The sequence below is a fragment of the Chamaea fasciata genome, unplaced genomic scaffold (assembly GCF_029207755.1).
Source record: "Chamaea fasciata isolate MVZ Bird 193981 ecotype frontalis unplaced genomic scaffold, bChaFas1.0.hap1 SCAF_2, whole genome shotgun sequence".
Taxonomy (NCBI): Eukaryota; Metazoa; Chordata; class Aves; order Passeriformes; family Sylviidae; genus Chamaea; species Chamaea fasciata.
The window spans coordinates 32,986,818-33,012,767 of NW_027094087.1; the positions used below are offsets into that span (position 1 = coordinate 32,986,818).

Consider the following 25,950-nt stretch of genomic DNA (forward strand, 5'->3'; position numbering starts at 1 on the left):
ATTGAAGCTCTCAGTGATGGATTGCTTAAAAGATTAATGAATCAAAGCACTTTATTAAACCTACACACAGCAACAATGCATCCTTCCAGTCATTAATTCTTAATTACCACTAGTTGTTATTATCTCTTTCCCAAACAGTTCTTAACAATTACATATATAAGTGGTAGTAAACCTGGAGTATACAATACCCTGGAGCTGGTGCCCTGTATTTAGCACTGATGACTATGCTTCCTGATGGTTTGTTACAGTTGCAGGAGTCACAGTAAAGTGCTTGAGAGCTCCTTGGCAAGAGAAGCTGGAATCAAAGTGAGGTTTTTTGTGATTTTCATAAATGATCATCCTTCTTTCCTAATTGTTCATGTATTGTTCGTCTTGCTTCCTCCCTGGAAGAAAAGGGGGTGTTCTCAGATGATGTAGTTCATATGATTTGAGGGAATAAGCTTACTATAGTGTTGCTAGGCATCTTTCTTATTTGTTTTGCAGGATTATTCTGGTTCCATCAGACATATCTCCTCTTTGTTCTTCAGTCTTATTTTACTTTCATCTGACATCTTTCCTGACCACTCTATTTTCTTTGTTCTTATCTTGCAGATTTTACTGTTTGCATATGCTTTCCTGTGCCCTGTTTGGGCAAGTATACTGCAAGTCCCTGTTCATTTGCAGTTGTGTGTTATTCATGTATATTAAGTTATAAAATACTACAAATACTGTGTTTTTAATTTTGTAACTTTTTTTTTTTTGTTACAAAATGCTTTTATACACTGCTACCAATTACCACACCTCAGTGTGTTTATGTCTAAGTCTAAGGCAAGGAAATAATAAGCATCTTACTGTGCTTCTACCTCATGTGTGCAGCTGTTCTCTGCTTTGGTTGTAAGGCACGTTTTGGAATTTCTTCAAGCTGTCATTGGACCTGTCTCTTGTTAAATAAATTTTGTTCCAGCATTTCTTGCATCCCAAAATAATGTATTACCAGTTTCACTGTCAGACTTTTAAAATTCAGTGTAATAGGCCTTGGTATTCTTGTTTTCCAATTCTGACAAAGGCCAGAGTAAACAACACCCCCTTGCCCCCAAAAACGGATGACAGAAAAGTGAATTTGTAATTTCCCTTAAGAGCCAGTGCTTTAGAACACTGGATAGCACTCCAGGAGTGCCCTGTTTCTGCTGGATAGAGACCACGTGCAGGTATTCTCTGGAGTAAACTCCTACTCTTCTGTAGGAGACACTTGCCATATTCCCAGGTGAAAATATTGCTTCAGATTAGTACATAGAGAAAATCTTTGATAGCTGTATCTGGAAAAAAGACTTAACCAAGAAAGTTGTTGGATGAACTTAAAGAAATTGCTTCTTTTCTACTCTGTGTTGTTTCCTGTGCTCATGATGGAAAGGGATGAAACATACTTAAATCAAAAATCTAAGAAGAAAATTTTATTTTCAAGGAAATATAAAGGTAATTTTTAGTCTCTCAGTAGGAAAAAATGTTTAATTTTCTTTTTTCTTTAATGGAAAGTGATGCTCCTATCCTTTGGAAGTCACTCTTCATTCAAGAGTGACTTGTTTTAAACCATAGTAAAGAATTTTTGTCTCTGCACAGAAAGTGCTTTTCACCTGGGATGGCTGACTAATGGATGGCTGCTAAAAGCAGTAGGTACCCTTCTGGTGCTTGAAGTCCATCACCTGTTTCATTTAAAGGCAGCTTATTTGGGTTGATGAGAAGTCAATTTAAGGAAGCTCCATAGTTTGATCTTCCAGTTCCAAAACACTTATGCCAAAAAAAGTGTATGTCAAATCAGTGATGTTGCATTTGCTGTATCAGCAGTCTCCAGTTTTTTAACTTATTTGGACATAACTTGAGAGTGACAGCTGATTTCAGCAGACTCATTCATGATTCACTCTTGTGGGAGTCATTCAAATTCATCAGGGTGCAGGAACTGGCTGTGCTAGATTCTTACTTCATGTTTTAAGGTTTCCTTGCTATATGCAACTTGACTCTGCTTATTACATCAAGAGGGGCAAAGGGAAGAGATGTAATGCACGTGTGAGGAGAAGGAAAAGAATACTTCTTCCCCTTCTTTATTTTATAGCTCCTTGTCTGGATGATAATGCCAGACTATTTTTGACCTGAAACCCACTCAATGTCCTGTGCCTAGACATCAAATTAATGAGCAACTTAACAATTTGTTGCCTAGAGAGGCTGGGGTCTCCCTATCCCTGAAAGTGGTCTAGGCCAGGCTGGATGTGGCTCTGAGTAACGTGGACTAGTGGAAGGTGTCCCTGTCCATGGCAGGGGGGTTGGATCTAGATGGTTTTTAAGGTCTCTTCCAACTCAAAGCATGCCACAATCCTTTTTTTTTTTTTTTCTTACATCTTGTTATGTTTCTTTTTCTATGCAGTATAAATATTCTAAAAATAATTTTTTCTTTTTCTCTATCCCAGTCAAGGAAATTTTGCATTTCATCTCCCTCTAAATGTGTCTGAGTATAAATAAAAAGAAAGGTAAGAAGAAAGGGGACACTAAAAAGAAAGGTAAGAAGAAAGGGGACACTTATCTGTGGAGTAATTAGCAGAACAATAACTGAGGTTCAGTGCAAAATGTTTTTGTTCTACAAAAGCATTAAATAATATCAGTAAATTCTGTATGAAGATTCCTGCCCAATGTCTGATTCTGGCTGACTGATAAGCTGACAGAGATTTAGCTCTGTACAGGCTGGATGGACTACAGTCAGAGTATATGATCTCAGCCATGTAGCTTGAGCTCCAGAACCAGATCAGTGTATTTGAGAACCTCTGGGTTAGAAATGGTTTCTACACCATTAGCTTGTAGATGTTAAGATCTGCCACCATGCTTTTCTTCTCTAATGAATAGCTAATGTGGTTTAAAAATAGCATTTAAAAATAGAGCATCTGTTATGAAAAATTAAGGGTGAGGTCCAAAAACCCTCTGTAATTGCACTTGAAGCACTGTAAGCAAAAGGTATGTATTTTAAGTCCTAGGCAGAAATCTGTCAAACAAGCAGAAGTAGCAAGCTCTTAACCTTCTATTCTGGTCCTGCCCACATAACTTGTTTTTTAATCCTGGGATAACTTATATTAGTGTAAATGTCATTAATTTTACCTTGCTTCATAGTGATTACTTCACTGGAGGTTTAGAGACCTGGATTAGAAATGAATACCCTCAGGTTATTCTCCTGTTCCCTCTGCTCTATTAGAACTGGACTGTTCCATAGCCAGGAATGCAGGTTTGTCTGAATGAGGAGGGAAGTTAGGAGAGACCTTGATTTTTATTTTTTTTTTTTTTTTTTTTTTTTTTTTTTTTTTTAATTGTGGCCTGACTGAGAGAAATGTCCCTGGCTTCCTGTTTCTGGCTGCAAGGTTGTGGCATCACTTTAACAACAATTCAGTGAGGTTCAATCCTTGGTTGTTCAGGCCTGGGAGGGGTCAAGAGAGAACCAAGCAAACCCTTCAGAGATTATCATGTATTTTGGGTGTGCATTTGAATCTTCTTGGCTTAAGTGCTCATAGGGGCTCTGGATTTGGCTGTTTCCTGGGTATGAAGCTGTAGCTCTTGGGCAAGTGAGCTAACACCTTGCATAGCTATGTCCTTAAAGAACGAGCCACTCCTGCAAGACTAAATACCTGTTCAGGGACAGGCCTGATGATCCAAAGCCCAGCCTCACAAACTCTAAACTCCTGATTTAGCTGCCTGTGTATGAGAAACAATTCCTGCCACAGCCTTTTGCTCCTTCTTCCCTATTCCTGTGCTGTTGGGCAGGATTTGTAGGGCAAATCCTTTCCATGCAGTGCGAACTGACGCCTCACCTCATCCAGTGCAACTGAAGGCTGCTCCAGAAACTGTTCCCTGCTTCCTGCTTCACATGTGTAGCAGTTTGGCTTGGCTCTTGCCATGGCTTTCTATCTTCCTTGCACCATAGCACACCTTGTTTTTCAGTGTCAGAGTTCTCTGCTCACATCTGGCTGTAAGTGTTCAGGGAAACTGGTACCAGTCAAGGAGAAGACAATTTTGCATGATACAGCCCAGCCCAGCAGTGCAAACAATCTCATGAGTGAAATTTTTATGGCTGATAGACTTCCTGTTATTCCTGCAATTTAATATCAGTATTAAGGAGGACTAATGTTGCTGCTGGCTGGTTTCAGCTTAGCCAGGATGACTCCAACAGCAGACAAAATTTTCATGTTATGGGGCTATTTGTTAAAACATTATGCTTGGGAGGACAAGTTACTTTCCTCTCAATAGGGAGCTATTGTCAGCTTTTAAAAATGTATCTATTAAAAGATAACAACAACAAAACAAGTAAACAAAAACCCAAAAACCTTGAAATAACAAACTTCATTGCAAAGTTTAACTTAATTTTGGTGACTGAGAAGAGACCTGATTCTGACTGGTCTATGTGCAGACTGCATGCTACCTTTTTTTTACCATTTCGAATGCTAACTTTTTTAACCATTTTGATTTTTAACTCACATGAGAACTTTAAGGTAATGCTTATTTTTCAACTAGTGCTTTGGCTTACTCATTGTTTCTGTGACTGCAGGACTCCTAAAGGATATTTCCTTTCCTCTAGCACCTGATTTGTGCTGGCAATTGTGTGAGGCCCCGTTTTCAAGTAGGTGTTGCTTTAGTTACAGTAGCAAGGACCTGATTATTTGACGCAAACTTTCTTTTAGATCCTTGAAAGTACCTAATTTACTAGGTAGGTGATTTTAACCTTCAAAACTTGCACGAGTGAGTGGTTAGTCAGTCATCCTGTGAGAAAGGGCAGACAAAGGGCTGCTCTGTTTGCTAGCTCTTTGTCCACAGTAGTTATCAATTAAGTAGAGCTGTAGTTGCAATAACAAGGCTGGTAGCTGAAAAGCAGGGAGGTTGCAGTGACAAATGAGAGTGGCTCAAGTGAGTTACGGATTCTTTTGATTCCCACAGGTACTTATGCAGTTAATTGTCTGAGAATGATGGAGTGCCTTTTGCAATGTTCTGTGTGATCCCAAATTTCTGTGGGGCTGCAGGCAGAGGTGCTCTGGGGAAGTTGAGATTGGTGGCCTCTGTCAGGGAAAGCAAAGATGATGTAAAGTGTTGCTGTCTTGACTAGGCAATTTTATGTTTAATATGTACAACAAAGCTGTATTGTGCACCCTCCTGCAGAGGCAACGTGCTACTAAGAGTGACCTGAGCAGCTGGCTGTTGACAGCGCTTTAGAGAGGATCCAAGTGATACATGGAAGGGGCAACCTGTTAACCCACAGGTTCCCAATTTTACAGAAGTAGTGGAGGAAAATCAGTCTGTCAGTGAGGGTGGCTGTCCTTGCTCAACTAGCTCATCACCTCAACTCAAATGAGGAGTAAGAGCGGGACTCTCAAAGTCACACGGATGCAACAGATCCTGACTAATGGATTTCCATAATGAGATAAAAATCTGAGAAGTCATGTCTATGGACTTCGAAATAAAACTTTGAAAAGACTTCTTCAGAACCTTTCTTCAGAACCAGTTGGTGTTTAGGACTGGAACTGCTCTACAAAATGTCTTACTGTCAGCTCAGTTTAGCATTACTCTAAGTATTTGAATCCTTGTCTGCTCTTTTTAACATAGATTTCTTCTCATCAGTGCTAATAAGCCATTTTATTGGATGGTCTGCACTAAAAAAGAGTCAGAACTACCCAGTGACTGTAAACTGCAGCTCAGTTCGTTTGCACATAAGAAAGAATATCTCAACAAAGTGCAGGAAGTGTGTCACTTCCCAGTAGCCACTGATAGGAAATACTTGTTAATTAGTCACACTGTTTTGCACAGTTCCGTTCTTCAATAATATAATTCCTACAATAAAACAGAATCCTAGCTAAAATGTAGCTAATGCTTGCTGGAGAGCAAGGAAGGAGGGTTGAGGTCAGAGAATTCCCCTAAAGTCTCCAGTATCTAAACTTGTCAAGGCCTCTACTTCAGCCGTTTTGACAACTTTTTTAAGGAATTCCTAGTAGATAATAGATGTTTTTATTTGACTTGCATCAGTGCAGCATTCATTAGCCTAATCCAGGTAATGCTAAATCCCAAACTAGAATACACTTTTTTTTTTTTTTTGACGAATGGGGCAATGGAAGAAAAGAAAAAGGATTTGGCAGCTCCTGGTTATAGATGTACTGTCCCATAGAGGACAGTACAAGTGGGAGAAATAGCAAGTGTGTTTTACATTCTGCAATAAAAGTTTGTGAGAAGGGAATGGAGGTCCTGTTGTCCCATTCTCATTGTTATCTTCCATGCTGAATCCTCATGTTTAAGATGGCAAGTCTCCAGAAGAAGAGGGCATGCACTTCTTTCCTGTAAAATGAAAGGAAGGTCATGGCTTCTTAGCTAAACCTTCTTAAGAAATTGATCAATTAGTTGCATTATGAGTTTCAGGGTTGCTTGTTGCTGTGATCTTTTTTTGGGAGGGAGAGCTGGTGCAATGTTTTGGCTGTTTCTTGTGTAACTTCCTTGCTGGAATTTGAATCTGTCTTGTATTTATGTTGGGAAAACATTCAGAAACAGCTAGCCATTAAATACAGAAATGGATCGGGAGATGCCTCCCACCAAGTAACTGGTTTGCTTCTGATCTCTCTAAAGGTTTTAATATTTTGCTTGAATCTATTTTCAAGCAAGATATAAAAACAGTCCCTCAGGCTGGACCCTGTCTGAGTTTAATGCCAATGTTGACATGAAGGATGAGAAAGCAGCAGTGGGAGCTTTGAGCCTCACACTTCTACTGTCTAAATGGAGATGAGAATAATTGTTACACCACTGACAGTGCTCTGCCTTCAGAGATCTACAGGGCTGAGTCACCTTCATTATTATACTTCAAGTCCATTATGCTGAGAAGATATTCTTTGTTTTGTAATTCTTGATGAAAGGAAGAATTAGCTAGAAGAATGAAGTTCTTTCAAATGAACTGTTACTAATTCAAGCAATGTGCCTGCTGGGATTAAAACACAGCCAAGTACAAATGGTACAATGTGCAAGGAAATATTACTAGATTTGAAAATATGCTGATGTTAGTATCAATAACTTGGTGGAATTTCTGTAATTTTCAAGATCCTTCAAATTATATATTTTTAGTAAATGTATACTTACTGCAATGTGAAATAAATGGCATGACATGTACAGTTAGTCTGACAGTGGTCACAGGGAGAAGGAATGTTTAGGTGTGTTTTCTTGAGGCTTCTCTGTAATTTGTGAGCCTCTTTCTCCAGAGACCACATCCTTTTAATACCTCTGGCCTAATGGTTTTACACCACAACAGGTATAGAGATTGACGTTCTTAGGCAGTGCTGCCAATATCCAGGCCCTGTGAAAGAAATGGCAAGCTGCCATATGTGATTAGAGGGATTACGCCACAACCAAAGCAAATTATTCTTTTCTGTTCCAATATTAAGTTGTTAGCTCTGTTAACTCTTACCCTCTTTGTTATTAACTCTTCTTCAGAGTAAAGTGCCTTTATAGTCTTCAAAGTGATGAAGGTCTTAATGTCTTACCAAATAAGAATAAAATTAAGCCACAGGCAGAGTCATGTGGACCAACAAATCAGATGTTCTGGGAGAAGATGAGAATTTTTCTGAAGTACTTGTGGTATTCCAGCTGAACTTCTTCCTCTTTCAGCTGATTGAACATCATTATATAAGGCTGTCAGTGAAAGTATCTTGAGACTGCAATTATTTTACAGGTTAAAAACAGCAAGGATTATTTTGCTACTGTTGAGCAGGGGTAAGGTGTGAGCAAAGCTTCTGTGTAACTTTTAATATTTCCCCCTTTGTGACTGTTTGGAGCAGTTATCTGGTCCTGTTCTTTCCCTTAACCACATTGTAAGGAATACTGCACAGGAGAACAAATAGACTTATTATTGCATAAAATGAAGCATTGCTGCATCAATAGGGCAACACTGAAACTGCTCTTAAAATAGATATCCCTTGCTTCTGGAAAAGTCCTTGTTCTACCAACACTCTTCACGACTAGCTAGATAAGAACTTCCCTACCTTCCACTGACTAAACATACATGTAAGCAAACACTCTTCTCCCAATTAATCTCTGGGGCTGTTGGAAACATGATATGGTGTGTATACTCTGCTATTATAATTTTGAAAATATTCTGATAGCACCTCTTGTAAGAGCAGCTGGATTGGCTGCAGATATGCATATCTTGCTGATATCCATATCTTACTGGTGATCTTTTCCTTTCTGCCCCTTCAGGAATAAAAATGACAATAGGCCTTCTTGTGCTTGTTCTAAATTCTTGTCCTGATCGTTGCAGGCAACAGCTTTTAAAGCTCCCATGAATTTTGACTTAAGTCCCTCTTCAAAGTTACTAGCTTTTCTTTCTCCACTGCCCAGACTGAAATCCATAATCCTCTGATCTTCTGAGCAAATATGTTCATGACCATTTGTGCTTCTGCCAACACTGGCGTTTAGCTTAATTAGCTGTTCTGCCTTCATGGGATTTGCCTCATGTATTTACAGAAAAATTATCTCTAAGCCTAGGCTGGTGCTGAGTTACCTGTGACTGTACTGCTCAACATCACTGGAGAATGACATTTATTCAGGAGACTGATTTGTTTGTTGTTGCTGCAAAGCTGGAGCTTGTGAGGCTCGCAGTCAGAGGTACCATCACTGCCTAATGTCACTTCTCAGGGCCATGGGGGCCAGTTCTCCAAGGCTTTTATTGTTCTTAGAGTTCCTGGGTTCCCTGCTTCAAAATGAAGGTTTATTATTTCCTGAGCATGGGTGTAGGCCAAACTTGGTTACTCTTGAGAATGAATTCCTCTGCACATGCAAATTGTTGTAGTGCACAATTGTAATCATCTGTCTTCCTCAGTTTCCTGTTGAGTTCTGCGTGGACTTCCAACGCATCCTAGCTGCTATTGCTGGTATGTTCTAGCAGTGGAGAAATATAGTTAGAAAAATGTGTAGCTTTCAAGCACATAAATGCAAACCCTCTTATTTTGAAGAGCCAGTAGGTTACTTGGAAGTGAATGCTTTCTGGGGTGAAGATGTGTGCAGATAGCAGTCGCTGATCTGCCAGGCCTGCAGGGCAGCTGTTCAGCTGAAGGAGTTGGCACAAGGTGCTATGTGAAGCAGCCAGGACTGTAGGATTGGCTGTCACCTTCTTCCTCTTGTTACAAGGCATTGGCTGCAAGACACATTCTCTGGATCAAAGCTTTAGCAGCTTAGGTCTACTCTGCAAGGAGCACTTGAAAAGGAGTTTTGCAATGGGAAATTAGACATTATGAGGTTTCTGCATGCAAAAGGAGATCTTGTTGGTTTGAATGGAACAGCTGACTCTGGGGTTTTGCTGTTTGTTTTCTGACTTTGTTGGTAAACTCAGTGTCAGCCATGGCAAAGTACTCCAACCTTTTCCTTGCCTCCCTCATTGTATCCCATAGGTATACACGGAGTAAAAACTCGAAAACTTAAACTATTATTGTAGCACCTCTTAATGTAATATCCCATAGTGTTCAGAACACAGTATTCAAATTAACATTCCCCTTTTGTATTTGGGGTAAGCAGAGCCCTCTGTGGGGTTAATGAGTTTGTGGACAAAGTTGTCTTTCTTTTGTGGTTCCTGTTTTAGAAAAATGTGAATTCTGACTCAAAGCAGTTGAGATGTACAGCTGCCTGAGAGATTCTGAGAAATTTTACAAGATTAAATTTTTGGATGAGTGCCTGGCCTAAACCACTTGGAAACCAAGAGCAGCTTAAGAGAGTGTGTGGGCAAAATTGTATTTTGAGTTGCCTTTCTGTTTCTTCTATTGCCAAAACATAGAAGCTGTCATGAATGAGTTGCATAAAACATAATTTCAGATTCCTGTTTATTACTGGGAGTCTTTCATTAAAGGGAAGATTTTTTTTTGGTGGTTTTACCTGAATTTAATGTTTAAGAAAAAAAATCATGCCAAATATGCCGTGACTCACATATGTTAGCACATGAGAACCCTACACAGAAAGTCAGTCTATGTGGTATCAATTTCCATGATCTAATCAGTTTGATAAGGATCTTTCAGTCTTATTTGAAACTAAGATCTGAAAACTTTCCTGACAAAAACACCCCTTGCCATTGAACTTGCACCAAACAAACTGTTCAAACCTCTCAGTTCTTCCTGACATGTATGGGGGTTTTTAAAGAGGAAGAATATGTCAAAAGAAATCTAAATAATTGAGGCTGGATGGTGTTAGAGTGTGAACTAAACAGGGGGAAGACATTGATTTTTTTTTTAACTTTTCATTTTTAAATTAAGCTTTATAACAAGTTCTATACTCTGAGCTAGCAGTTTTTACCATCTGTTTGGAATCAGTGCTGATAACCTTTTGCAGAAACCCAGCCTTGCAGTAACTTGTATCAGACAATCTCATGAGACTGGCCGTGCACCACACACACACCGAAAGAAGTTTTCTTGTTTATGAAGAGCTGTGGAACCATGGGTGAAGAGCCTGCCAGGGTGGGAGTGGTATCTTGGTATCTCACCTCAGACTGAAAACAAGGAGGGGGTGCAACCCTAGCTGAAGAAACTGCTGTACAGAACGATGGTATCTGGGAAGTTCAGTAGCAGTGCTGCTTGCTGTGAGCTCTCATAGCCTGTTTGGCAGTGCCCTTGCAAACTGCTGTTCACATGGGGAGGGCTGAAGCTCTATTTCCACTGATTCTATTGATCTGAGTGCTGAGAAACATCAGTGAAGTCTGCAGATGGTTTTGTAAATGCTGCCCAACAATTTCCTTTAGATTTTTAAATTCATATAATAAGACAAAGTAACACATCTTCCCTCAGTCGTCTTTAAACAAAAAAGACCAAAGATGTGGCAAGATATTATTCTGTGCAACAACTTTCTTGCAGACTTGACTGAACTTGGGCAAAAAACAAAGCAAAATCTTTGATTAATCCAGTTCACAGCTGTCCAGGGTTTGTACTTGCAACATGAGCTTCTGTGCCTGTTGGCTGGGTGCTTGCCATTCAATCAGCATCCAGGGCTTTGGATTAGCAGTGTGGATGCTGCTTGCTGTGTCAGATGGTGTAGAAAGCTCCTACATGACAGCTGAAACCAATATCCATACCTGTTCCTAACCAGAAGGAGTACTGCTGTAGATACTCAACAAATTTAGGATTGTCATATTTGTTGGTAGTCCTATAAGTAAGGACTTTCCACTTTTGCCTAATTATAAACCCATAATTTTCTTAATGCAGCTGAAGTTACAAATGGCAGGTTGTTTGAAATGCTGTTGTGTCAACTTCGTGCAACAAAATCACGATGAGAATCATGGAGAAAAATACGGCAGCAAAACAAAAACATGCAGAATGCGGTTGGGCATTGGAGATGTTGTGGGGATATCACATCAGTAATGTGGCTGCAGCTCCCTACCAAATCTAAAAGAAATGCTGTTGTTTTCAGAATGAAGTTTCCCTTACAGTCTTGCCCGTGTCAATATCTTGTTTTAATGGCCTGGCTGAACTCCTGTGGCCAGGGGAGCAATGCAGTGACTCATTGCAGGGATGCAGTGCTGGGTAGATTGAAATGAGGTCAGCATCCTGTCAGCCACATCAGTGTCAGCCTGCAGTGGCCAAAGGAAGACGCCCACAACCCTGAAGGGTTGTGATGGAGCTGCCTGGTACAGAGACATATCTAGTGAAAACATGTGCTTCTCTTCTGTCTCTCACCAGGTTTGGCACTAGGCATGCTTCTGAGCATTAAATTGGAGCTATTTATTTCTTTTTTCTCAGGCTTTGACATCCACGTCTCTGTAATCCTGAGGCACTAAGATACCCTACTACAGACACAACTACCTCCTCCCCATGCCACTCTCTCTATTCCTTTAAGGGTTTTTTTGAAGAAGATGTTTTTGTCTTTAACAGCTGGAATTATCTCTAAGTAGATAGTCCTCTGAAACCATGGCTTATGAAACAGAGACAAAACAGTATTTTAAATTACTACTTGTAAACGCAGTTTGGCTTGTATAAAGCAGTGAGGTTCATGTCACCACATGATTTGTAATTACACATACTCAATATGATTATGTATACATTAATTAACGTTTGTTCCATATGGTCTGTAAGACAGTGATCTGGCTTTTTTTTTTTTTCTTTAAATCATTGTGATAAGTGCTCTTTACTCTTTTTTTGGGGGGGTGGGGGGGTTGTTATCTCCCCTTTCCTTCAAATTGTTCTGCTAACTGTAAGGGTGATTTAAAATCTACTTTTATAATCCAAGTGTACCAATTGTATGACACTCATTTCTATGTTTTAGGGTGTGAGTTGTCATATTGGGGAGGAATATATTCTCATGGCCACCTTGTTCAAGAGGCCTGTAAAACAGGTTTGACTTGAAGTGACCATTTGAACTTCATAAAGTCATTTAATCACACTGAAAAACTTGTTCTTTTTAATTAAAAATGCATACATAATCTACTTCCCTGATCCCTGATATTGCAACTTGTTCTTCCTTGTCTCTTTTTTAGGGAATGTTTTGTTTGTTCTCAAACACTGGATATGCTGGGTCAATGAACTGTTACTCCAGGAAGCAGAGTTGAGAGGATAAACTGAGAAGACATTATTGTGATGGCAAGCAGGAATGCAACACTTTCCCAGAAGTCTCTCATCTAAGGAAACATGCAAGAAAGCAACCTTTGTGGCTTTTTAAACTACTGACTGTCACCTGGTCCAGGTTTGTCAGTGCCTGCTGAAAAAGACTTCCAGAACTTTAAAGCAGGCTCCAAGACTGCCCTCAGCAGGATCCAAGATCTTCCCAGACACTTTACCAGCCCTACACACAGAACAAGATGCTTGACCTGAGCTTCCTAACAGAGGAGGAACAAGAGGCAATAATGAAGGTGCTACAACGGGATGCAGAGCTTAAAAGAACTGAAGAAGAGAGAGTCAGGTAAGGGATCTAGCACCCTGCTTGTCCTGGGAAGACCTATACAGTTTCTGTACTATGTTTCTCAGGAACAGATTAAAACAGTAATTGAACTTGCTGAGGGCCCCATATTCCTCCATATATGTGGTTTGGAGATTTTTTACTCTGGACTAGATTTACCACAGTCTCTGGATGAAATCCCTCTACCACACAAATGAGTCATTACTGGCCAGAATTGTTTTAGACCTTTGCAATTCCCTAAGGAGCCAAGAGCACCCTGTACACATCTGCCTGGATCCACATCTGCCTTGGTTTCCTCAGAAGAGGATTCAGTTTGCAAGTGTCAAAGCCACTGCAGACTGGACTAATGAATAGTAAGTGAGGGACTTGGCTCAAAAGGAGTGCAAGCACCCCCAACAAACCAAAATATGGTTGCAGTCAGCAAATATGTCTGAATGCTGAAGTTGTATCTAAAATATGTGGTGCTACAGCCCAGAAGAAGTACCAACACTATGCCCCACTGCCAAGAAAAGTCCTTGCAATCCACACATAAAGCAGAAAATTGGTCCTTAACTTTGTGGTGTCACACATGGAACAACGTGTTGTTATTCTGGAGTGTTTTGTGTGCTGGGAGGTTTTACTGGAGCTACTATGAGGGTAACTCCCTTGAGTAGAAATGCATGCATAGAAAGCAGTGTTTCCCAGATGGCTCTGAGAAAGCTGCCTATCTATAAAGGTATAAATAGCAGTCAAATAGTTGCTTCAGCTGATATAGAGAGTTGCCTGCTCAGAAGCGAGGATTTTGGTAGGCATTGTTTTTGGTTTTTTTTTTTCCAGTGTGAAGGAAATTATCCATTACAAGGGACACAAAATATGTGGAAAAATAATGAAAAATGGAGCCTGAGGTGCTGAAAACGCCAAGTGCTATAACAGTGTTGTGGTTTCAGGTTTGACAATTTCTGTAGCAAAACCAAATTTTTACAGGCCTCGGTGAAGGCAGGATTTTCTCTCACTGATTTGGTAATCTTCTCTGAGATTCCTTCTTGTTGTGATGTTCCTCATGAAGTAATGTATTTCCAGTTTAAATGTTTTGAAATTATTCCAGCCATGATGCATCTCTGCTTCTTTGCTACTGGAAAAGATTTTTTTGATAAATGTCCTTGGTGTAGGCATACCCCTATATCCTACAAAGGAGAAGGCAGCCTGCCCCTTGCCTTAAGAGCAGCATTCCTTTTGCTGAGTATGCTTGTGCAGCCCTGAGGTTCTTTGATCAGCATGTGGACAGCATTTTGTTGAATTATGCTACTTGCTTCTTTTAAGAGCAATAAAATGTAGACCAGTAGCTTCTCCTTGTTGAAAAGACTTTTCTTCTCAAAGCATTTGCTTTGCTGAAGGTAAAATCATTACAGGCACTGTTGCAAGTTCCTGCCCCCATCTTAATGCAGCCTAAGTAAATATTTTCACCACACAGTTTTGTCTTCTGCTTAAAAAAAACCAGTAAACTGACTTTTCTGTAACAGAATAGGCATTTTATTTACTGAAGGTAGAACACCACTGGTTTTAGTCTTGGAATGTTACATTGGTGCCAGGTCTGAAAGCATTCAGGGTAAGTAATTGTAGATGTGAGTTTGAAAACAGAATCTAGGAAAAGGAACCCTTCTTGGAACAAAAATTCAAAAAAGCCACTCTTAGTAGTGGTCTGAAAGGACTGTCAGCAAGTTTTTTTGTCCCTGTAGCTTTACTTTTGCCATTTATAATTCTAGTTCAAGAGGATGTGGTGGAAAATGCAAGAGACTGCAGGTTGTAGCAGCCTGTAATCTGCATGTTTGCTGCTACAATAAAAAGTCTCTTCTGGTTTCTAAATATTATAATTTCTGAGAAGCTGGAAGTTTACATATGAAATGGATTTTTCTGCTTAATTGTGGCACATGGAGCTTGCTTTTCATGTCTTATATTTTAAAACACTACTTGAATTATATCTCCAGCCATGGAGATACAGTATTTTAGTTTGGATTCTATAGCCTTGCACTGTTGGAAGATTCCAAGAGCTGGGATAAACTGTCTCCATGCAAATATCAGACAAGGTGTTATTTATATGTGTATATAATAGAAGTCTTTCAATATGATGTTTTTTCCTCTCCAGAAGAAATTCTGAGGTTTGAAGGGTGTTCTAATAATCTGTGCCCTGTTCTTGGAGTGTGGACAACTTGGTAACGTGACAAAATCCTCTTTGAGCCACTTCCTAGTGGAATTTTACAAATCACCTGATACAGTCTCTTCCCTGCTAACAGTTCCTAGTATTGCTAATCTAATAAAACTGCTCTGATTAGGCTGGCCCATGTAGCCTCATTAAGGCAGCCTGCTTTCATTCTTGGTTTGTTGAGGGCTGTAATAGGTGTTTCCCTGTCTTGTGGCTCCTTTTGTGTTGGTCTGGATCAACATGATTAGCTTTAGGTACAGCTTTGGCAACAGCATGCCTGCTTCCTCCTTCACCTCTGCTGAGGTTTGTCTCAAAGGAAAGAGGATATTGATGTTCTCACTGGCAAAAGGGTGATGAAGAAATCTCAGGTGACAAGAGGGTGTGATGCATGGAAAGCAAAAGACATTGTACGCTTTTTTTATTCCTAGTGAAAGAAAATGCCTCCCTTTGCTCCCTTACCCTGGGAGCTGCAGCAGGTCACTCAATGGCACTGTTGCTGGGGATGGGGCAAAGGCATAAAACAAGAGTCAGGTGACAGCTTCTCAAGAGTAGAAGCTGGTTTTCAGCATATTACTAACTTAATTATTTTGGTTTTGTTGTCATCACTGCTGCTCAGGAATCTCTGATATGTCCTGTTCCAGCATTGAACAAAATGAGGGGGCTACGTACATAACTGAATGTCCTGGCAGTAGCTCAGCATAACCCCTAACTCCTTTTACAGATGCATAGTTGAGAATTAACTTCACTTTGAGCCCTTTCTGGAGAGAGCAAAGTGAGCAGAAATATCTTTGTCTGTGAAGTTACGGAGTGTGGTTGGGTGACTCTTCTGTGGTTTGAGTAGCTGGCCCCCGGCACCAGCGTGTCTAAGGCAGAATGCTGTTGTGGTCACCTCTGTGACAGGGCTCCCTGCTGTGGCCATCAGCCCTTCCCAGCAGAGCCTCCTGGCAGGGCTCCTGTGAGCTGTGCTTGCGATTGGCTGCTCCTCGTGTGAACTGCAGGAGGTTAATGATAGGGGAAGTTCTGATGTGGAGTTCTTTGTGTGGTGGGTGGGGGCTGCTGTGTGGTACGTTAATTCTGTGGCATTGCAGAAAGAGAGAAAGCTTCAGGGGTCTGACTCTGCTGGGAGTGTGTGCCTGTTGAAAGCCTATTGTAAATGTTATTTTGACTCTGGCTAGTTCTAACAGAGATCCTCTCCAGTTACTTCTCAAGGCAGTTTTCTTTATGTCGTTGACTGTCAGAAGGAAGGCTCTTTTGTGAGGTGGGATTTATTTAAGGCATCACAGCGAGGTTAATATTGGCACTGGGGAAACCAGACTTACTACTGTAATGTGAAAACAACTGACATCAGAATCCATACTTAAAATCGTCATAAAATATATTTTTGTTACGTGAAACTGTTTAGAGAGTGTGCTTAACAGAGGCAAGGAGGTTCTTGGTGCACCTGTTATGGCAGAAAAAGATAAGTTCATGTCTTCTGGATGAATTCCCTGTTATGGACACTGCTTAGCACCACATATGATTTTCCAAATACACTGATTATTCAGGAAGTAGATCAATTTTATTCTCTAGCAGAATGTTCATGTCATTATTTATCCTTCTTAACAAAGCCAACTGACGCATGAAGGAAGGTGGGGAGGATGGTCCCAGCCCACCTTGTAAAATGCCAGTAAGAAAACCAGGACTGTTTCCATCTTGATCACGTGAGATAACTGGGCTTAAGGAAGAGACCTTTCTTACTGGTCTTGGTAAGAGATACAGCATTGGACTACCCTGAGAAATGAGCTGATACCTTTCCTTTCCAATACTGATGGCTACTTTGTCTACTAGTAGTAGATAAATTGTTTGACAGGATGATGATTGTTTAGGGTTGCTAGTAAAGCAGGGAAGATGGGACTTATTCTGTGTGGTAGAAGAATGTACTGAAGGGAAAAAGTGGATACTAATAACAATTTTTAACCTGTATCTTGAGTACTCCCTCTATAGACAAGGTTTTCCCTACAGTTCAAAAACTTTCTTGGTAAGACTTATCACGTTTGTACTTGGCACTGTGTTGTATTATTAAGTGCCAAACTGAAGCCTTTGTCTTCAGATTAGATTAGTCTTGGTTTGCAGTTCCCCTGAAATCCTAAATGCAACCTTTTCTTTCACACAGCAGGAAAGATGTCCTTGCTGGTAGTGTGGAGCAAGCTATGATACAAGCTCTTCTGCTCACTTCTATTTGCTTGTATGTGTCATTTGGTGGGGCTGGTTTTATGCTTTATATGCCTACTTTTAAAGCCTGTGAAGAGCTGGGGACACTGTGTGAGCAGCACCTGCCAGTTACCTATTTTCTAACAATCTTTCCACCCCCTGTTCAGATTGTACTGTGCTGCTGTCCAGGCAGGCTCTAACACCAAAGGTGTATTGTCACAGCATCATAGTTTTGGTTCCAGATTCTGATGGATACCATATCTCAGTGGACAGCAGAGCCTCATGTTTTCTCTTTCTCTCCAAAATCAATTAACTTCTCACATCTGAGCACGTAACTCATTCGTTCATTCATTTGATGCTCCAGGCTTGAATGTGTCTGTCTTCCCTCTGACTTGAGAATGTCAAGTCTTTGTCTTGTCATCAAGACTTGTGCTGACTACAGCCTGGCCTATTCTCCAAAGACCCAAAAGCAAGATGATACCTGAGATTTATTCATCAGGGTATTGTTAGACTTAATACACACAGACTTCTTTCTGAATAAGCATAAAATGGAAGAACATGCATTACTACAAACAGAATTGCCTTGCTTTTTCATGTGTCCAGCTGCTTCTAACTATCAGAAATCTTGTTGCCTAGAGAGACCCCAAAGGCAAGAATTAGAGGTGTTGCTTATGAGGAATTGTGATGACAAGGATAGGGAAAGGTTGCATAACCCCATAGGTCTACTTTGCTCTTTCTAGTATAGCCCTCAAACAGTTTGAAATTATATTACTCTATTGTTTAAACCAATTAAATAGTAACTGATGAGGCTTTTTTGGTTTTTAGGGTTTTGTAAAATCATGTGCAGCTGCCACGCAAAAGATAGGTTACTTGGAATTTGGCACTGCCCACTACAAATATTTTGGGTGTAGTTCTCTAACAAATGTCAGAACAGACTTTCTTCCTATACCTTATATAGATATTTGCAGACTAAAGAGGCATGCACATATAAGGTGGAAGGTTTAAACAATTACTGCTTTGTCCTGTAAACTTTTTCGTAGTTGCTTCCTACCAAAGAAGAAAAAGAACCTAATCAACCAGTCTGGCTCCTACAATGCCTGGTATAATATCATTTTACTCCTGTTCTTGCATGAGTGATACTACAAACAGTTTGTCTTGTCTGTGTTCAGAAAGTGACCCAGAACCTAAATCCTTTGTCTTTTTGTTGGTTTGCTATTTGTTGTTATGTTTGCAGCAAATAGGATTGTGATAAAATTCATTAAAATTCTCTTTCCTTTCAACTTCACTTATTTGTTATTGCATTTGCTGACGGGAGGTTTTGGAAGTTAATTTGTAGAGAAGGTGTGGTAATATCAGGATCTTTAAAGGCTTTATTTTGCTTTTGGACTCTAGGGTGCTTTTTCAATATGTTCAGATTAGGGTGTGTGGGACACTAATGAATCTGTCTTTGAGACAAACACAGGCCTTGATCTAAACCCGCTATAATTCCTCATGAGGAGTCCCAGACTATGCTGGCACCGCACAGATTCTCTTGTCTGAAAAACCCACCTTAAGCGCTCAGCTAGGGTATAAGGCAATCAAATAAGGTATTAAGGTGTCAGTAGTCACATCCTGCAAATTCTATGGTGGCTTGTAATGTAGACTATGAATAAGGCAGGTGCAGGGGAGAGAATTGAGACACTGAGGAGGTGTAGATGAAAAATTTTAGATGCAGGTATGTATTGCTAGATACTCTTTTTTCAAAAACAGGGATGAGTTGCTACCTCTTTGCTCATGCAATGAGCTATTACAGTAGCCTACAAAGCATGGGATAAACCATTCTGGATTTGGTGATAAGAAGGTTGACAGGGACTGATTATATCAGAGCAGATTTCCTGCCTTACAGTGATACCGTATGATCTGGCCCATTATCAGATGCTGCAGAGGTAAAGAGGAACAGCCCAATTAATCCATGCATAGATTTTCTGTTAGCCAGCAGAGCAGTGGACAGTTGGTTTGTATCCCTGTTCAGTGCAATCTGCGTGTACTTCCTGCTCTAGAGGAGATGACAAATTTTTTATCTTGCCATAAAATATGTTTCACCTTAGCATAGGGGAAACATCATATTAAATAATGGGAGCTCAGTCTTATTCAGTCCAAAATCCTTTTTTAAATTTCCTTTTAACTATGTACCTTTACTTTCTTGAGTTTAAAGTTCCTGTAGGAGAAATGAGCACTAGATTCATTTTAACTTTAGGCTGTTTCCCCTTGAAAAACTGCAGCATAAGCTAACTGGCCTTTTACCGCAGAGCACAGAGGGACTGCAGAATACATACTTGGATCATACATAAAGCTCTTGCTACATTTTCTCCTAATTGCAAGCTTGGCAACTGAGACTGCAATCTGATTCTTAATCTGGATGTCTACTAGTTCTTTGATCCTCAAGAGAAAATTTGGTGGCAACTTGGTCAGCCTCTTTGTTAACTGGGGAGCTGGCATGGAGTCTGTTGTTGGCTTTTAGTTCTGTTGTGGTTCGCTGAGAGGCTGATGAACTGTGGAAAAGAAAACCATGGCTGCAGTCTGATTCTCCACAGTGCCTTTCAAGGTAAACCACAATCTCTGTGTAATACCTAGCAGTCAATCAGGCCCCCATAGTGCAGGCAGTTACTGCTAAGACCTCCTCCTAGCAAATCTTGAGAATTCAAGAAACATTGTAAAAATTCCTATTTGTTGCGAAAATAGCCTCTGGCATTACAAGTCTATGATGTATTGGTGAACATAGGAGGCTTAAAATTTTTTTTTGTTGTCAAGACCTAGAACTAATTGTCTTTCTGATAATGGTAATCTGTTTATTTGTGGCTGGAGAATACCTGGAAATAGCTTTAATATTTATGTTGCTCTTGGTTATTCAAAAAAACATAGGACTGACAGGCTAAACACCACTCTTGAAAAAATGAGTAAGCCAAGCTTACTTCAAGGTGAGATAGTAGAAGTCTGTTGTAAGTCAGCTGCCGTGAGTATCTGTCAGTTCTCACCATACAAACCCTATCAGGCATGCTGCTCATTTGTAAAGGAAGTGCTGTGTCAATTGAGAGCACATTTATACCTTTGTTAGCAAGCATAATTAATTAATTCCCAAAGTCTAGAAGGCCTATTGAGTTAAGGTACACTAACTCTCATAGGCAGCAAGCAAAGGTGGGAGCAGCGTGCTTGATTTTCACTTCCAGACAAAATGAGAGCTGTATTGGCCAGGTGACATTCACTGAGTCTAGAGCTATGACAAATCCATTCCTCTGTCTCTGTCTGGTTATGTTAACTGGTCACAGATCTGAGTGTCCTGCAGGCAGGTAAGCAGGCTGCAACAGCTGAGAGGCCTGGGATCCTGTCCCCTTCCACAGCCCAGCTGAGCTTCCTCTGCTCTCAGCTGACTTGTAAAGGTTTTCAACCACACCCCAGTTTCAGTGGCTGAATACCGAGGGGAGAGGGGTGAGCAGTGTCTGGGGTAAAAGGATTGAATCAAACTGGGTGAGGACATTGAATACTTGTCCTGTGACTCAGCACCCTCCTACTAGAGAACCTCCCTTGGCATATGTTGTCATACTGTCCCAGAGCACTGGCTCCGGTCAGAGCTCTGCTGCCCTGCAGGCTGTGCAAACAGCTGAAAAGCCAGTCCCTAGCCCTAAGGGCCATCACTTCTGAGAAGACAAATAACACGTGTGAAAGCAGGTGAAAGGGAGAAGCAGTCACCTGTGTAAAAAATTTGTGCGTTCTACATTTCCATTCTTCCTGCTGGCTGCATTTATAAACCAAGTAATATATTTGCGGGAGGACAAGCAGAAGCTACTGCTGTGTTCCTGCTTCAACTTAGAACACCTGCTTAGGAAAGGTAGATATTTTGGCCCCTAGAGAAGCACAGAGGGAGGGAGAAATTTTGAACGACCCAGTAATACTATATACTGTTGAATCTTGGTGTTAAAAATGCCAGTGGTGACCTCGACATCTGGCAGCCTAAACGGTATGTAGTAGATTTGAGGCACCCCTAGGAGGGACTGATTTTTGACAGTACTTTCAAAATGAAGTTTTCAGTATTCAAATTCTAATGCAGCTGATGCATTCAAATAAGGCTTTTCATATCTGGCCATACAAAGATGACAGAGAAGTTGATTGACAGATGAGAATGGTCTGTCTTAGTGTGAGAGCTGGGACTAGCTCAATGTCCTTACTCTGCTGTGAATGACTGACTGTACGTGACAGTCAAATCTGCAACCTATAATGAAAGGGCTGTTATCAGAGTTAATTGATTGTACCAGAAGAGCTCTCCCCTAAAGCCATGAGAAATGTCATACTCTGGTGAACTTCCTTGGGGTTGGGCTAGCTGATCTTTGAAGGTCCCTCCCAACCTAACCCATCTATGATTGTCCATCAGGCCTGTGAGAGCACCATTCCACGGCACTGTGGACTATGCTTAGCGTTCAAGTCTCAGTAAATACATCTCATTTGATTTCTCCCTTGGGCTCTGTTGTCAACTTATTTTGCTGAAAAAAAAGGACATAAATGGAGAAGGGAAGATGAAGCATGACTTGACTTTTTTTTAAAGTGCTCTCTAAATCTGTGTGGTAACTTCCCTGATCTGCAGGTTAGTCTCCAGGCCTTGTGTAAGCATATGCCTAATATGTTACATGCCTAACAAGGAAAGAAAACAAATTCTCATATTGCCCCCAGCAACTACTTATTCTGTTAAAGCATGCCTCATAAAAGCAGGAAAACCCTGAAGCCTGAAAACAAATTATTAAAAATTTGTCTCCCAGTTTTTAAAATGGCTGCAGTTCACATGATGGATACATGCAGATTAATAAATGGCATAAACTTATTTTGTTGTTTCTTCCATGTGAGGATGTTTTTCTTTGTTACTCATATTCATATTAGGACTTTTATGTAATTTATGGAAAAAATGGCACCATGCTTCCAGTACACATTTGGAGTGTGTGTGTGTAAAAGCAGTGCAAATAAAACCCCTGAAGAAGTATCTTCTGAGCCCCAAAATAGCTATGTTTTTAATTTTGCTAGAAACTTTTTATGCTGTTCTACTATCTTATCTCAAATTTAATCTTGGAAAATTGGCTTTTGAAGGCAGGAAGTCAAGATCTGAAGTTACTGGAGACTTCTCTGGTGCTTGAGTGTTTATCATAGCAAAGTTGTGTTGTTGTTTTTTTTTTAAAGAATTACCCTCAGAGCATAGGTTGAAATAATAAGGCTTGAGGCTCTTCCCTTTCTAGCTCATTGTCATCTTTCATAATTAAATAAGGAGAGTGATGGGTGAGAAGATGGAAATAACATGTGGAGACAAGTATTAAAAAAAGTCAACAAACAAAACACAACCCTGCTCCCCAAAACAAAAAACAAGCAAGCAAAAAGAATCTGACTCCTTTTTCTGTTCATGTAGGTAAGTATGTGAAGCATGTTTCTATCTCATTTATTCATTTTTCTCTTCCTCAGGCATTTACCAGAAAAAGTCAAAGACCATGTTCAGCTGAAGAACATGAGTGGGCAGTGGTTTTATGAAGCCAAATTGAAGAGGCACAGGGACAGGATCCATGGAGCAGACATCATCAGAGCTTCCATGCGCAGGAAACCACCTACCATTGGTAAGCCTTTGCTTTGTGTTTTGTTTTGGAATGGCTGGCTTTGCTAACCTGAGACAATGGTGTCTGTGGAATACAAGGATACTGGTGTCTCTACAAGTGGAAAGTGATGCAAAAAAGAGACTTCTCATGTAATTTACAGCGTGAGCTTTCCTCTCCTACAGTTCTGTATACTAAAGAGTGGTGACTACTAACAGAAGGGACTGGCTTGTGTTTATGTGTAGGATTAAAAGCTCTCTGCACTCCATTTCTGAGGTCCTGTGAGTTATTTAGGAACATGCAAAGAATCCGAGATTGAGGAAATTGCTCTTTTACATGAATTCCCAAGATTTTGGAGCTTGCTTTGAGACCTTTGAGGCTTAATGGCAGACATCACAAGCTAGAGGTAGTGGTTAGAAGTAACTGAAGTATATGTGCTGAAAGCTCTGGCAGCTGTAACTGGCATCCTGTGTCCAGGTGAACTTTAAGTTGCACCCAGAATCCCCATGCCATGGTGGGTGTCCTGGTCACCATTAACTTTATCCCTTGGAGGGAGGGAATGAGCAGTCAATCAGTATTCACAAAAACCTATTATATAATATTCAGGATTTTATAGACCCCCATTATAAATCTTTCAGCATATGACTTTTAATCTAAAGTGTCCTGGTCTATTTTATCATTCTTGGTATGGAAAATTATTTTTTTTTCTTAGTGAAACTGACGTACATCCAATTTAACCTCCTCAAGTTCTACTAAGTCCTTTTGATTTAGAAGGGCATGGCTTACATTATCCTTACCAGATTGTACTGATGTTTGTACTATTTAGTTTTTTTTATTCTGTCAAGGGATTTTGCTATGTGCTAGTGAAGCAGGTAAAGTACTTCCTTCCATACTGTGACTGGACTACAGTTTGTAGCTTTCTATGGGTTTTGTAACTATAAGTTACCCTTGTTTTCCTCTGTCTAACCCTGTAATATTGCACTGTCTCAATTTCTGTGTTTTCAAAAATGATTTTGAATAATCAGTTAATTTTCAGTAATTCAGTTATGTCAGTTTGAGGTTACTGATTTGAGTTTTTAAGTTAAAAAGAAAAGGCCTGAAACAAAGAAGAACGCAGAAAAAAAATCATAGGTGGTTAGTGTGGTGTGTTTGCTGTTTTGGCTGGGTTTGTGCTTAAAGGTTATGAAAAATCAACTATAAAATTCTAGCTAAATTTCACACTAACTTGTACTGTAAAGGAAAGTATTAAAAGCCATACCACCTTAAAGGAAAGTTAATTAATCCCAATCTCGTTACTTAAACAACGGGACATGTTGGTACATTCAGAACTATGTACAACTGCTTGGTTTCAATGACTCATTAGATGGCAAGATATTTTTCCTTCTAGTTATAGGTAGCAAAAATGGGAATAAAAATCTTGCTTATTTTTGAACACTAAGAAATTCTTTACTTCTAAACTGTTGGTGAAGTGGAAAAAGCATTAGAGGAAATAATGGAATGTTTTTGCTCTGAAAGGGGTTATCTGAATAAGATTTTGTCCCACCCTAGAAAGAAATGTAAATGTATTTGCGTTTGCTGAGTGAGGTGGGGCTTTTTGTTTGTTTGGGTTTTTTATATTACCTTTTTAACATCTTGTGGTAATTCTGTCCATAAAAGATTAGCCACCTGTCTAAGTGAGTTATGACCAACTTCCATCTTACTCCTTAGGAAGGGAATAATTGACTGGATTTCAACATATTTTCAGTTTTGCAAGGTTAAATCATTTTTGCTTCCTCAAGACAGTGAGGATAAACTTTCAGTATTTGTCTAACTGCAAGAACTGCAGGATCAGTCTTTACTGGGGTTCTTGAAGAAAACTCCTCTATTTGGGATCACTTTAAGTTTTAAACCAGGTATATCTGGTGTAGTAGAATGACGTATTCAGAACAGTATTTGACATCTTTAGAAGGCACCAGATCTGCTTCTGAAAACAATTCAACTATAGTGGGCTTTAGAAATAGCTGTAGGCCTAAATGCAGATGCTTGTACTTCTTCCTTAAGTAATCCTGTATGAACATGTGGGAAACAGCAATGTTCTTGCTTCATGTTTTAGCTGAAATGGGTCAGAAGAAAATGAGCAAAGCAAAGATCAGCTGGGTGAACAACGTTAATAAAGAAGTCTTTGTGCCACCTGATCTACACAGCATTGTGGAACATCAAGAAGAACAGCAACAGAAATCTAGTTTGAGGTAAGCTGTCTGTGTATCATGCTTAGAATGTATATATATATGGAGTAGTGATACTTGGGAGCTGTAAGTTCCACCCAAAATATTGGCCTTATCTCTTATTTCAAAGGTCACCAAATGTTCCCTCAGAAATATACGAGGAATCTGTGCGTGTGACAGGCACATAGTCTTGTGGTGTTCTGCATTTGAATATAGAACAGTTAACAATCTTCAATCTCGCCTTTCTCAGAAAAAGTTGACAATCAAGCATAGAATGGTCCCACACATGATCTCATGTCACAATTTATTTTGGTTCCTTGAAGTGAGACCTGGATTTTCTAGTTAGAATGACTGGCTATGATCAGTCCCCTGCAGTCAGTAATAGGAGGACCACAACCTCTGCATCTCTTCATTCTGTTGTTTACTGAATCCATTCTATCAATTCAGCCTGATTTTTAAACTTGGATTACAGCATTATTGGGATTAGAAAAACGAGTAAAATCATCAAGTCCAGCCATTAACCCAGCACTGCCAAGGCCACCACTAAACCATTTTCCTACATCCACATGTTTTGAACACTTCATATCACGTGAAGAATTGGAGACTAAGAAATTGCTGTTTAGAATTTTCCAAATTATTGGGCACACAGTTTAAGACCTCTGAGACTTTTTAAGAAGATCGAACATATTTCAGATGGAAAGAACTAGAATCTTAAGATAGCTGCAGAAAATTAGTCAGATTCTGCCAAGAAGAGTAAATGTCTTTCTGGAATGGAGAAGCTTCTTTTCAGAGTAAGCTAAGACAATCATCCTTGGTATGCCTGAATTACTACAGTTGTCAGGAGGGCTGGATGATGAGTAGTTTCTGAACTAAAAAG

General features: G+C 39.9%; 1 protein-coding gene across 7 annotated transcripts in view; it reads left to right on the forward strand.

The window, feature by feature from the left end:
* SYTL2 (synaptotagmin like 2) overlaps positions 1–25,950 on the forward strand; it is a 53,712-nt gene that overhangs the window by 1,000 nt on the left and 26,762 nt on the right. For 4 of the 7 annotated variants that reach the window (XM_066175617.1, XM_066175621.1, XM_066175622.1 and 1 more), the window contains exons 2-5: positions 2,439–2,528; positions 12,482–12,903; positions 22,745–22,893; positions 24,962–25,097. In XM_066175617.1, coding sequence (XP_066031714.1) covers positions 12,803–12,903; positions 22,745–22,893; positions 24,962–25,097 — 386 coding nt within the window. In that variant the 5' untranslated portion in view covers positions 2,439–2,528; positions 12,482–12,802. The remainder of the gene's footprint in view (positions 1–2,438; positions 2,529–12,481; positions 12,904–22,744; positions 22,894–24,961; positions 25,098–25,950) is intronic. The other 3 variants (XM_066175619.1, XM_066175620.1, XM_066175618.1) reach the window with 2 other exon arrangements.